The sequence below is a fragment of the Protopterus annectens genome, chromosome 6.part0, assembly GCF_019279795.1.
Source record: "Protopterus annectens isolate FY-2018-M chromosome 6.part0, PAN1.0, whole genome shotgun sequence".
In the NCBI taxonomy this organism is placed as follows: Eukaryota; Metazoa; Chordata; order Ceratodontiformes; family Protopteridae; genus Protopterus; species Protopterus annectens.
Window position 1 is genome coordinate 1,176,862,330 of NC_056737.1, and position 14,516 is coordinate 1,176,876,845.

Below are 14,516 nucleotides of genomic sequence, written 5' to 3' on the forward strand. Positions count from 1 at the left end.
CACACACACACACACACACACACACACACACACACACACACACACACACACACACACACACACAGACACACAGGCACACACACACACACTTGATAGGACTGAGATTAGAACCCCTACCTATCTAGTTATTGCTACTACAGTATTATGCATTTATCACGTGCCACAAAGCTTACAGGGTGATGAGTGTCTGAAGGTAATTCTAAGATGAACATCACCAGGCCTTGCAAAGTGTGGCAATGGGAGGTGTACTGGGTGAGAATGGACCCAAAATACCTTAACCTACAGTTATACACACTTACAAACACAAATACACTCATACATACATTTGCCAGGACTGAGATTAGCAGCCCTGCCTATCTTGTGAGTCAGTCCATACTGTTAGATAGTTCCTGCATATGGCATGAGGCTTATTGGGCTGAAGAGTGTCAACAGATACCTCTACAGTTGATGAAAACAGTGGGCCTTGTAAAGTGGACCATGATGATCTTGGTTTGTGTATGTGCCTCATTATGGTGTTTTTGAGTGGGTGTGTGTGCATTTCTGATGGGTGGCATCTTCCATGGCTCCACTGCATAGTCAGCATCCCCCACTACATGGCCATATGGGATGTCCCCACTGGCAAATGCCTGGTACAGCTGTGACAAATGCCAGATGTGGGAATTCATAGATTCATAGGTTTATACTAGGCTATCTGCCCTAGGGCATTTATAAGCCTAGCCAGAGTGTGTTTGGCTTTTGCCACCCATTTTAAATTAATTTTGCTATGCCCTTTTTCGAGTTTAGTATACTGTGCTTCTGACTATCAGTGACACAGAAGTGATACCCGGGGCAAACCTACGATCCCCCATCCACTCATCAAGATTCTTCTTGAAGGGAGTCAATGAGGGACTCTGCCTAACCTGGACTGGGATTTTATTCCAGAGTGAAGGGAGCCTCTGGGTTATGAATCTGTCCCTCCAGCATGTCCTATTTATTTCAGTGCTGAGGTTCAAGTCTCTCGAGCGCGTAGCTTGATGGGATTTGGATTTTCTGAGGTGCCGCATGTCCATTAATTCTGGGTTGGACATGGCTTTATACGTCAGGCACAGATTGCCTCTGAGCAGGCGGTATGCCACTGAGTAGAGCTAGAGTTTCTTTAACCGGGCAGCATATGGCATCTGTTTGAGCCCTTTGATCCTCTTGGTGATGTACTTTTGGGGTCTTTCCAGTTGCTGCAGGTGACTGGTAAGGTACATCCCAAAAGGGGCATTGTACTCAATTATGGGCCTGATGAGGGATGAGTAAAGAGGCACGATGACCTTCCCTGATCTAGATGTGAATCCCTTCATGATTAGGTGGGCTATATAAAATGTTTTTCTAACCACTTTGGCCACGTGGTTGTCAAATGAGAGATTGCTATCAACTTGGGTCCCCAGGTCCCTAATTACTTCTTCTGTACTTAATGAATTACCACCTATGTGGTAATTTGTGGGCACTTTGTTCTTGCCAAAGGGGATGACTATACACTTTTTGGTGTTTAGCTTGAGGCCATGGCTCTGGCACCAGTTGTCTGTTTCTATGAGGCCCTTTTGGAGGATGCTTGTGTCGGCTGGAGAGTTGATTATAGCACCCAGTTTGCAGTCATCTGCGAACTTGGTCAGCCACAGTCCTTCCGTGTTGGCCTGTACCTCCGAGAAATATATACCGAACAGGAGAGGTCCCAGGACTGAGCCTTGTGGGACGCCACTTGTAACTGGTTTGGAGTCTGACATGGCTCCAGCAATTCTAACCATGTGGGTTCTGTCCTTGAGCCAGTTTGCAACCCATCTAGTGACATAGGGGTTTATATTTAAGCTGGTGAGCTTATCTATAATGCCCGAGTGGGGTATTGTATCGAAGGCTTTTGCGAAGTCCAGGTAGGCTGTGTGGACCACCTTCCCCTCGTCAATGGCCTTGGTGACTGCTTCAAAGAAATTGACCAGGTTTAAGAGGCAGGATCTGCCCTTAAAGCCGAACTGGGTAGGATCCAGTGTCTGTAGGTCCCCAATATCTTTTTTATGAGGTCCATGATGATCCTTTCCATAGCTTTGCAGACCAAGCTAGTCAGGCTTATGGGGCGATAGTTTCTAGGATCCGTTGAGGCACCACCTTTGTGGAGAGGGACCACTGTTGCTGTACGCCACTCTTTGGGTACATATCCTGTGGTAAGGCTGAGATTGAACAGTAGTTTTATGTTTGGATTTAGCTCTTCTTCGAGTTCATGTTGGATGCAGCCCGGGACACTGTCTGGTCCCATTGATGCTGTGTTTTTTGCTTTGGAGAGGGCGGCTCTTACCTGAGCATCTGAGATGTCAGGGGGGCAGCACTCTGCTAGGATAGATATTTGCCCTTTTGGTGGGGGGGGGGAGTTTGCACTGAACCTGTCAGCAAGGATGTTGGCAATGTCTGTGGGTTCGGTGTATTTTTTGTCATTTTGGACTAATTCTGAGCATATCTGGGAATTCCCACCCAGGTTCCTAACATAACTAAAGAAAGCCTTGTGATTATCCTTAGTGTCCTGTGCAGTTTTTCTCTCAAAGCTGGCCTTAGACGATTTTATGAGTGCCCGTAGTTTTTTGCTAACACTGATCAGAGATGCCTTCCCTTTTTTGGATTTTGCTCTATCATGTAGTAGCTTACTCCTTCTATTGTATAGCTTGTTTATGGCTGGGGTCCACTAGACAGGACGTCTGCCTTTGGAGGATTGGGTCTTGGTTTTATTTGGGATTGCAGGATCCATGCATTCCTGAAGCTGTTCATAGAATGTGTTTATAAAGGATTCTGCGGTCTGGGCAGTATTTTCCACAGGCCTGGGGCTTTGAAGGATTCCACCTTGGTTTTGAGGAGTGTGAAATTTGCTTTAGAGAAGTTTTTCACTGTGGTTTTCTGGGCAGGGGGTGGGGTTGGGATGTTAATATCCAGTGAGATTAGTTTATGGTCTGATCTTGCCAGTGAGCGATACACTTCTGGTCTGGAGCATAGAGTCCCCATGTTGGTGATGATCAGGTCCAGTATGTTTTCCCCTCTTGTGGGAGTGGTAACAAGTTGTTCCATAGCATTTGAGTTCATAAATTCTAGGAACCTTTGAGCTAGGGTGTTGGAGCTAAAGTAATGCTCCCAGTCTATGTTTGGGTAGTTGAAGTCGCCCAATATAATGGTGTTTGGAGAGATCTTCATATTTTCCAGTGTTCACAGAAAGGCCAAGTGGGGTTCCTGGGTTTGGTTGGGTGGTCTGTAGCAGGCTATAAACTGGAAGGCAGTTTTACCCACTGTTAGTTGCACATGGATAGTCTCTGATGCTTCGTGCTGTGCCACCAACCTGGAGGTGTGGGTATCTTTGATGAATATTGATACTCCCCCTCCTTTTCTGGTTCGGTCCAAGTTTTGGGGCCAAAAAGCATGGTATGAGGTATAACCTGGTAGTGCTGGGGTGCTCTCGGGAGCCTTGAACCAGGTTTCTGTTACTGCACAGATATTGATGTTCTCCATGCTAAGGAGAGTTTCGAGTGCATGCATCTTGAGGTTTAGACTTCTGGCATTGAGTAGCATTACTCTTAGTTTCTTATCCCTTGTGATACCTATGGAGGTGGGTTTGTCTTTTGAGCCTTGCCTAAAAAAGGCACTATGGGGTAGCAAGAGCCTTTGCCAATATCCGAAAGCCCAGGAGTGACAGGTGCAAGCCGTCCCTAGTGAAGCATTGTGGCCTGTCGAGCATGTCATCCCAGGCTGACAGGCATTGGATCCCCTTTGAATGATACCAATACTTAAGCCAGTTGTTGAAATTGATCATCTTGTCTTCATATTGTGGCATCATTCTTGGTGAGGGTAAGATGCTACTCAAGGTCAGGGTCATACCGGCCTGGGCCACATGCTCAGAGAGCTCCTCTATGTCTCTTTTCATGTAGTCCAGGGAGGTACATCTCAGGTCATTCACACCAGCATGGACAATGACTGAGTCATATTTGTACTTGCCTTGGAGTGACCTGAGTGCTTGTGTTATGTGGTGGATCCTAGCGCCCGACAGGCAGCTCACCATGACCTTCTCCTTGTTCAGCCTGGTGAGCGGGACGTCAGTGTGCCTGATGATAGAGTCACCTATTACAAGTATATCAGGTGTATTGTTTAGCCTTAAGGGCTGTGACTGTTCGGCACACTAGCTTTGTGAGCTATGTGTTGCACGTGTTTTGTTTTGGGGTAATGGTTGCTTGGGTGTCTGCTTAGGAGGTCTCTGCTGCTTAGGCAAATTTTTATTGAGAGCCTCCGAGTATGTTTTTGTGTGTTTATGTGTTTGGTTTGCTGTCGTGGTAGATCTATGTGAGACTGGAATTGTAGTGAGTGTGGTTTCCTTCTCCTCCTGACAGGTTTTGCTAGTACTGAGTTGAGAGATCTTACCCTCCAGTTTGGCTATATGGTTGCATCTCTCACATGTGTTGGAATTTGTTGGGAGGAGGAGAGGGTTGTCTGTGTACATGAGACAGTTTAGTAAGAAACAGTTCAAATATGCAGGCACTATAAGCCTCTAACCAGAAATTCCCAGCTCAGAAGGGCAGAGTCCAGCCTCTCCTCCCACAAGAGTGCAGACCACGAACCCTCTTAATGTAAAATAACTGGCCTGAAGCCCAAGTGCTTAAACCAAAATTAATACACTTTTAGAATAACAAACGCTGAGCCCTCAATCAGCAGTTCCCAACTTAGAAGGATGCAAGCTACCTGTCCTGCCACTACAGTGCAGAGCACAAAGCTTCTTAATGTAAAACAACTGGTCTGAAGCCCAAGTGCTTAAACTAAAAGGCTTAGCGTGAGTTACACCAAGCAGTAATAAATACAATTGAGTACTTTAAGATGACACAAAAACAAAATAAAGTAGGAAGAAACACAAATACAGTAAAAGCAGATAAATTTTTTTTTTTTTTTGAGTGAGCAAATGAGATGGGCCCAGGAGGAGTATCCAAGTGCAAATTTACAAGAGGGGTGGGCAGTTTCAAAGCCATGAAGATTAACACCAAGACAAAAACAGGGAGGGTGGGTGGGAACCTACTGAAAAAAATAGTCAACTTCTAGCTAGATATTGCTCAATGCAACACAACCAAATTACTTTAAAAAGTGCAGATAAAAGTTACTTAGCTACACTTATGCATTCAGTTGATATCATGCAGGTCTTAACTGGCCAAAGCTCACAGTTTAAACAGAAGATAATTCACTGTACCACTTGTATAAGACAGAATCTGAATAACAATGAAGGAAACTACTACCCCCACCTATCACTGGCTATGGAGGTTTTTAACAAGCCTTAACTGAAAATACCACATGCACTACTGAAAAAACAGTCAACTTCTAGCCAGATATTGCTCAATGCAACACAAACAAATTACTTTAAAAAGTGCAGATAAAAGTTACTTAGCTACTCTTATGCATTCAATTGATATCATGCAGGTCTTAACCGGCCAAAGCTCACAGTTTAAACTCACAGTTCTCAGTTCTCTGCTGCTAGGACCACTCTGCAGGACCACGAGGAGCTGTTGCTGAGTGGTATAGCCAGAAAAAAATGCTCAGAGGCGGATTTTAAACAGGGAACTTCAAAAAGTTATGATAGCTTCCAGGGCTGTCAGCACACACTTTCATGATAATACCCTGGACATTGCACATGACCTGGCAATTAATGGAGGGGAAGCCCCTGTGGTTTATGTAGACCCTACCCTGTTCACCTGGTTGTGCTTTCATGTGGATGTGTGTGCAGTCTATTGCACCCAGTACCTCCAGGTACTCTGCTACATGGTGGATGGCATAAAATAAAAATTGACATCCAGAAACCGTGTGGCTTAAATATTTGTTTGTCCTTAGGAGGCAATTTTCCATGGGTCTCTGACAAAGGAGGTTTAAGATATTGGACACAGTGAAGTGTCTAGTTTGCCAGGGTTTCATTTATTAGGCCTGGAAATCTATGGGCATGTCTGACTTTGGAGTTCTAGGTGCACCATTATAATGAATGATCATAGAAATCTCTCATCATAAAGTAATTTTTCATTATGTGAAGTTAGATGAATACATTAAGGTATTTTTCATGGTTTTCTAGGGGAATGGAGGATGCCCTATAATGGGTTATAAATCAATAATTTGTTTTGCCTGGGGTAAGCTGGAGGTTGATGAGTTCAGTTTGTGGGACTCTGGGAATCTGCCCAGAGGTGATGTGGTCTCTGACAAATATTGAAATGCAACTGCTGCTTTCCTCACACCTGAATGAATTGTACCTGCCAATCCCAAGTATGGAGTGAGGGCCAACACCTGAATGAATTGTACCTGCCAATCCCAAGTATGGAGTGAGGGCCATCTCTACATTAAAATCAAGTTTAGTTACAACACATTTGTCATTATGACTTCTGTCACTGATAAGGACTGCCCTGATATAGTTAGATTTGGAGTGTAAGTTAGATTTAGTTTTCTCTGTTATCTGAGGTGTCCAGCAGCTGAACTTTGTTTAAAAAGGAAGTATGGGGGCAGCAAAGGCTTTAGCCAGTTAATGGAAGCCTTGGAGCAAGAAGTGTGAACCATCCTGTGCAAAGCAAGTTGGACTGTTAACCATGTCTCACCCAAGCTGATAATACTTGACCCCACCCAAGAATGATGACTGTTAACCATGTCTCACCCAAGCTGATAATACTTGACCCCACCCAAGAATGATACCAACTACTTAGCCAATTGTTGAAGCCAATTATCTTTTCGTTGCATTTAGGCATCATTCTTGGTTAAGGCAGGGTTCTAGTCAGGACCAGGGTCGTACTTGCATTTGTCTATGCTTGATTTTCTTGCCATTTAGCAAGGGCGTTATGTAATAAATAAGAAAAGTAGAGGTCTGAGAGATGGACAAAAAGAAACCTCTGCAGGTTTATCACATCAGTGTAATAACTCACCACTTTCTAGAAGAGTATATATTTAGAAAAGCAAGCCATGTGTTTTCTGTAGGAGCATATTTGTCTTAGCAGGAGACTTCAGACTTCCTGCATACCTGTAGGAATACACTTGTCTTAGCAGGAGACTTCAGACTTCCTGCATACCTGTAGGAATACACTTGTCTTAGTAGGAGACTTCAGACTTCCTGCATACCTGTAGGAATACACTTGTCTTAGTAGGGGACTTCCCTGAACATTGGAGATGGGTATACTCATCAGTATTTTCAAAGTCTAATTTCTGATGTCCTGGTACAGATCCATACCTAAAACTCACTCAGCACAGTGGTATCTAAAAGGTGATATACACCTTGAGCGATGCAGTGGTGCAGCAGTTAACATTGTCACCTCACAGCAAGAGGTTCTCTGGTTCAATTCTTGGCTGGGGTACCTTCTGTGTGGAGTTTGCATGTTCTCCCTGTGTTCACGTGGGTTTCCTCTGGGTACTCTGGTTTCCTCCCACATTCTAAAGACATACATCTGGAGCATTTCTCCCTGGGCCTCCACTGAAAATAGGCTCTGTCCTAGCCAGACTTTCCCGGTCAACAAATGTTAAATAAATTAAATAAATAAAAATAAATATGATTAACTAACAATGCACAGAGAACGGGTCAATTTGGGGATTTACAAGTTTTGTGTTATTCAGGAGATTTTGCTGAAAGTTAAACATAGTATGACACATTTTTCATATTAACATTAACAAGACAAAATGGAGTGCAATGCTGTCTTTTTTGGGTACTGTATGCAGGCAAGGGTGTTAGTAAAAATTATATTAAAATATTGTGGGTAATATGATGGCATTTGAGATATAAATGTTTGATAAAACAGTTATGATTTTTAGCATTTTAGCAATATTTTCAAGTCTGCATTAAATCATAAAGCTGAATGACTTACAGGCACACAAATGGTGTAATCTTATGGACAGTATTAAAGCATATAATTTTGCCAGAGAGACTTGCCATCTAACTCGCACAGCTTTGTAGATTAATAATCTTCTTTGAAACTTTGTGAATATATTCCACATATATGTGTATACTTTGCATCAATGGAGTATGACAGTTTTGTCCTACATGTCGAAATCTCTCAAACAGATGACCAGCTCTCCCACTGATATCATCAGTTTGTGCCATAACACTAGTAATTTAGGCAAGCAAAACATCATTTTATTTAGTAAATCAGCATCATAAGACAGATCTGTGATACTAATACCAGTACATATTCCACTGTCTGGAGGACTTTCATATTTTGCATTTTGTTAGCTTTCTTAGTTTATTAGAACCTTGGCTCAATATGACTGTCACTGTTGAAGTGACACCCCAAACCCATGTGCATAACTGGGAAAAAGGGGTACAGGATGGATGGATGAGTATGTCTTCAATATATAACATTAGACAAAAAGTTTCAGAGAGCAGTTCATTTCATGGCTTAAAGATATCAGGAAACAAGGGGATTAATTATCCTTCGGATTTCATGGAATGACAGACAGGTGTTTGTGGCTTCTGAAGTTTTAGGGTCTCTCACATTATGGAGCCTGATCCCAAGGTACATGTAGCTTAACCCTTACCAATCCACCAGGGAAAAGAGTGGTAGATCCTGAGGTACATGTAGCTTAAGTGTGATCAATCCATCAATGAAAGAGTGGTAAATCCTGAGGTACATGTAGCTTAAGCCTGATCAATCCATCAATGAAAGAGTGGTAAACCCTGAGGTACATGCAGCTTAAGCTTGATCAATCCATCAGTGAAGGAGTGGTGAATCCTGAGGTACATGTAGCTTAAGCCATATCAATCCATCAATGAAAGAGTGGTGAATTCTGAGGTCCATGTAGCTTAAGCCTTATCAATTCATCAATGAAAGAGTGGTGAATCCTGAGGTACATGTAGCTTAAACCTGATCAAGCCATCAATGAAAGAGTGGTGAATCCTATGGTACATGTAGCTTAAGCCTTATCATTCCATCAGTGAAAGAGTGGTGAATCCTGAGGTACATGTAGCTTAAGCCTGATTAATCCATCAATGAAAGAGTGGTGAATCCTGAGGTACATGTAGCTTAAGCCTGATCAGTCCATCAGTGAAAGAGTGGTGAATCCTGAGGTACATGTAGCTTAAGCCTGATCAATCCATTAGTGAAAGAGTAGTGAATCCTGAGGTACATGTAGCTTAAGTCTTATCAATCCATCAGTGAAAGAGTGGTGAATCCTGAAGTACATGTTGCTTAAGCCTGATCAATCCATCAGTGAAAGAGAGGTGAATCCTGAGGTACATGTAGATTAATCCTGATTAATCCATCAGTGAAAGAGAGGTGAATCCTGAGGTACATGTAGCTTAAGCCTTATCAATCCATCAATGAAAGAGTGGTAAATCCTGAAGTACATGTAGGTTAAGCCTGATCAATCCATCAGTGAAAGAGTGGTGAATCATGAGGTACATGTAGCTTAAGCCTGATCAATCCATCAGTGAAAGAGTGGCGAATCCTGAGGTACATGTAGCTTAAGCCTTATCAATCCATCAACGAAAGAGTGATGAATCCTGAGGTACATGTAGCGTAAGCCTTATCAATCCATCAATGAAAGAGTGGTAAATTCTGAAGTACATGTAGCTTAAGTCTGATCAATCCATCAGTGAAGGAGTGGTGAATCCTGAGGTACATGTAGATTAAGCATGATCAATCCATTAGTGAAAAAGAGGTGAATCCTGAGGTACATGTAGCTTAAGCCTTATCAATCCATCAATGAAAGAGTGGTGAATCCTGAAGTACATGTAGCTTAAGCCTGATCAATCCATCAGTGAAAGAGTGGTGAATCATGAGATACATGTACCTTAAGCCTGATCAATCCATCAGTGAATGAGTAGTGAATCATGAGGTACATGTAGCTTAAGCCTTAGCAATCCATCAGTGAAATAGTGGTGAATCCTGAGGTACATGTAGCTTAAGCCTGATCAATCCATCAGTGAAAGAGTGGTGAATCCTGAGGTACATGTAGCTTAAGTCTTAACAATCCATCAATGAAAGAGTGATGAATCCTGAGGTACATGTAGCTTAAGTCTGATCAATCCATCAGTGAAAGAGTGGTGAATCCTGAGGTACATGTAGCTTAAGCCTTATCAATCAATCCATGAAAGAGTGGTGAATCCTGAGGTACATGTAGCTTACGTCTTATCAAGCCATCCATGAAAGAGTGGTGAATCCTGAGGTACATGTAGCGTAAGCCTTGTTAATCCATCAGTGAAAGAGTGGTGAATCCTGAGGTACATATATGGCTTAAGCCTTATTAGTCCATCAGTGAAACAGTGGTGAATACTGAGGCACATGTTGCTTAAGCCTGATCAATCCATCAGTGAAAAAGTGGTCAAAGACTGTTTAAAGATCAAATATGTTTCCTCTGTTATCTCATGAAGAACTACCCTATTTAAACATGCTGCAGTTACAGAAACAGGAGAAAGAATTAGCCTAAAACCTTATAGTACATCTAAGGACTGAACAGAAGCTATCAGCAAGGAAATACAGAAAATGTTGGAGCTACAGGTTACTGAAGAATCTCAAAGGTTATGTGAAATAACTCCATGGTTTTAGTGCCAGAAATGGATGTCATTTTTTATTTTTATTATTTACTAGCCTGTTATGCCCGCTGGACACAAGTATCCCTTTGTATGGGTTACCCAGTAATATTGACTGGTTAAATAAGTTCTTCACAATCACACAGTTCACAAATGAAAACTGAGGAAATCAAACACTGTACTACAGAAAACGGTTTATTAAAATCTCACTGTATTAAACTGAGGAAATCAAACACTGTACTACAGAAAACGGTTTATTAAAATCTCACTGCATTAAACTGAGGAAATCAAACACTGCACTACAGAAAATGGTTTATTAAAATCTCACTGCATTAAACTGAGGAAATCAAACACTGCACTACAGAAAATGGTTTATTAAAATCTCACTGCATTAAACTGAGGAAATCAAACACTGTACTACAGAAAACGGTTTATTAAAATCTCACTGCATTAAACTGAGGAAATCAAACACTGTACTACAGAAAACGGTTTATTAAAATCTCACTGCATTAAACTGAGGAAATCAAACACTGTACTACAGAAAATGGCTTATTAAAATCTCACTGCATTAAACTGAGGAAATCAAACACTGTACTACAGAAAACGGTTTATTAAAATCTCACTGCATTAAACTGAGGAAATCAAACACTGCACTACAGAAAACGGTTTATTAAAATCTCACTGCATTAAACTGAGGAAATCAAACACTGTACTACAGAAAACGGTTTATTAAAATCTCACTGCATTAATCCTCGACAATATCTGCTAGACCATCTAGATGTTGGATTTGAACCACCAGATTTTGCAATGATTTTGATAAACTTAATAACTCTCAAACTGATGCCTACCCCGTGTCTAGGGGTAAATAAACTAAGTGAATGGTCAAGAAAGGCATATTAGCTACCCCACATTAGAATTAATAAAATGTAATTGCCAGATCCCTCTAACAGAATATGCCAGAAGAAAGCTTTCCATCCAGATGGCCTATTTCTACACAAACTGTAGCCGTTTTGGTTACATGGGGCCCCAGCCACATTTCACAGAATGATGGGAAGAATTTAGTTAATAGAAGCTAATGTCATACAGCAAGAAGAAAGTAAGGGCTTTTCTTTAGCTAGTTAGTTATTATAAGAGATGTATAGTTCACTTTCCACTACAGGATAAGTGCTGGCAGATTTGACCACAGCAAAAGCCCTCATGAAAAATAACTCATGATGAAGCTGACAGTGAATTTATGAGTTTGAAAACTACTCTGTCTGTGCAACCTGATTTAATTGCCCTTGATTACTTTATGGGTGAGCTGATGCCTCTGATGGTGGTATCAGGGCTGTGCTGTCCTAAGAAGTTCAGGGTGACAAGCATTCCATTTACTAACAGGAAGTTTACTTTGCATGAAACAATGTATGTTGTTATAGAAAAATAGTGTCTAGCTATTAAGAGGGCAGTGTCAACATCTAGATGGCAAACTCTTCAAACTAGTCCTGTATTGTGCCATTCTAGAACAGATGTATCAAACTCTCCTGTGGTTACCCACTGATTCTTGAGCTAGAACCTACTTCTCCACTCATCATAGGTACTGGGTGAAGGTGAAATATAACAATGAGGATAGCCTATTTCACCTCCATGTTCTGGCTTCTCCGGTCACATGACCCCGGGGTCTGAACTGGGAGATGATAGCATGACAAAGAAAGTGGCTGTTAAATGAAGGCAGATATAAAAGTCCTGATCTGTTATGCTTGGTATGACTTGTGATGCTTCAGAAAGGGTGTGGTTCCTTCAAATGTGATGGCTTGCAATCTCAGCTACTTGCAGCTGATTGATCGGGCTTGAACTAGAGTGCAGCAGGGATAGTTCCATAAACTGTTCTAGGATATAAATACTCTAAAAAGACAGCAACCGCTATGCCTGTGAAGTAACCTGAAAGAAAAACTAGAGCTGTTGTGGAAATTATTGTGTTGTTATAAATTAACTTATTTGTAAGTCCTTCTGGGAAGTTAGAAAAATTTCTAGACTAAGTAAGACTATTGTTGTCTTAAATAGAACTATTTTAATTTACTTTCACCCTTTATCCCCTTTATAAGATTCCATCAGTTTCAGTGTTGGTAGCCCGGGTGGATGTAAAACATCCCATGACACCCATCGAAAAGGAGTAGGGGAAGTTCCTGATTCCCTGTCTAAACTTCCCCTAGTAGTATAAATATCACCTCAGGTCTCCCCTAAAGAGAGGTCACTGGTCCAGTAGAACTAACCTGGTCAACAAAGGTTAAATAAAATAAAATAAATAAAAAAAAATAAACATTCCTAGTTAACGGCTGCACCTTTTTTGCCTGATGCCTTAATTTGCTTATGATAAAGCAACCAAAGTGACACCCATTCCCTCCTAGGGTCACCACTTACTTGTATCCTTCTCATCAATCTCTTCCATGGCCCAGGCCACAGTCCAGGCCACTAGTCAAATTTGGGCAACTGGGTCATAAACAGGCCTTTATTCCTCTATGCCAAAGAACCAGTTGGAAGCAAAGCTCTTCCATTTGGGTAGAATAAGGTGAACTGTGTGTAAATCAATGGTCTACAGTCTTCTTTATGGCCTGAAGTTACATGGATGTAGCTTATAAAATGTATGCATGCTAATTCACTTTGGGTGTGAATATGAAATCAGGTTTGAGTGGTATCACTTCATTTAGAAGGTTTTACTGTCACTTGTGAGTTTGTAGAAGGTGCAAAAATAAGAACCAAAACTGATCAAAGAAGGGGTCCATTCAATATGAATATTCTTGTAACAGCATTGCCACATATGTGCTCCTTTCAGGAAGAGAACAGAATGTTTCTGTAACATCTGAATTTGGATGTCATCTAATGTTTTTTTCCTCATCAACAGATTTTCTGCAAATGAAAACAATGCACAACAGAAAACAGTGGACACAAGTCATATTCCCCCTACTGCTCTGGTATATAGGTAAGGTCATACTGTTCATTTATACTGGCAGTGACTGGCCAAACATCTTTGTAATTCATTCGGCATAACATCAGATTTCTAGTCTGTATGGTCCTTGACAATTTCTTGTTGCTGTTTGACTCAAAGTAAGGACAGATACCGAAATAAAGATAGAAATCAGAAATGAGAGGTGGTGCCTGTAACAAAGCATATCTCAAATTTAAGGATAAATTGTATCTTGGAATCTGACAGCCTTGCATCGTAATATCCTTGTTCCAAAACACACACAAAATGATGGTTATAGTAAAGTGCATATTGTACTCTTATGCCTGTTGTTTGCAGGGATTTGGTCCTGTTCCCCGGATCCTGAACTGGCTACAGTAGGATACAAAAATTGATGAAATTTATACATAAGTACTTCCAATAAATTAAAATACACTAGAAAGTGAAAGAAAAAAAAAATGAAAAAAAGATCAAATTGTAGACATACAGTATATGTACCTGAATTAGCTGCTCTAGCAGTCAATCCAAGACACAGAAGTTTACAGTTTGATGAGATATCTTCTCAGGAGGTTTACACTTAATTAAGGTAGTAAGAAACACCATGGCAGGATTCTTGTCTCTGAAAAATTCTCTCTCCTTTTGGGTCCATTTTGAAACTTCAAATACAGTTATGTTTTCAAAACTCTCATACCATATTTTAGCAATTCCATCACCTGTGATTCCATTAATATCAAGACTGTAAGTCCTATGAAAACAGTTGAAGAATTTTGCAGTGATAACTCACAACCATTTGCTTTCAGATTAAGAATCCTGCATAGAGAAATACTCATAGTTAATGACAAACTAATATCATATAATTGTCTCAATCAATAAGAATTGTTGAAAAAAAGAAATATTCATACTAACACATTATCATTTTGGCACTATAATTTATATATATATATATATATATATATATATATATATATATATATATATATATATATATATATATGGATTCCTATTACAAGAATGAAAGTTCACAACCTAGAACTTGTAATAGGAAGCCTCACTTACGCA

At 40.8% G+C, this 14,516-nt stretch overlaps 1 protein-coding gene across 1 annotated transcript in view; it reads left to right on the top strand.

Annotated features, from left to right (window-relative positions):
- LOC122804744 (receptor activity-modifying protein 1-like) overlaps positions 1-14,516 on the top strand; it is a 383,657-nt gene that overhangs the window by 199,577 nt on the left and 169,564 nt on the right. The window contains exon 2 of the mRNA XM_044074807.1: positions 13,398-13,475. Within this exon, the coding sequence (XP_043930742.1) occupies positions 13,409-13,475 (67 nt within the window). The 5' untranslated portion in view covers positions 13,398-13,408. The remainder of the gene's footprint in view (positions 1-13,397; positions 13,476-14,516) is intronic.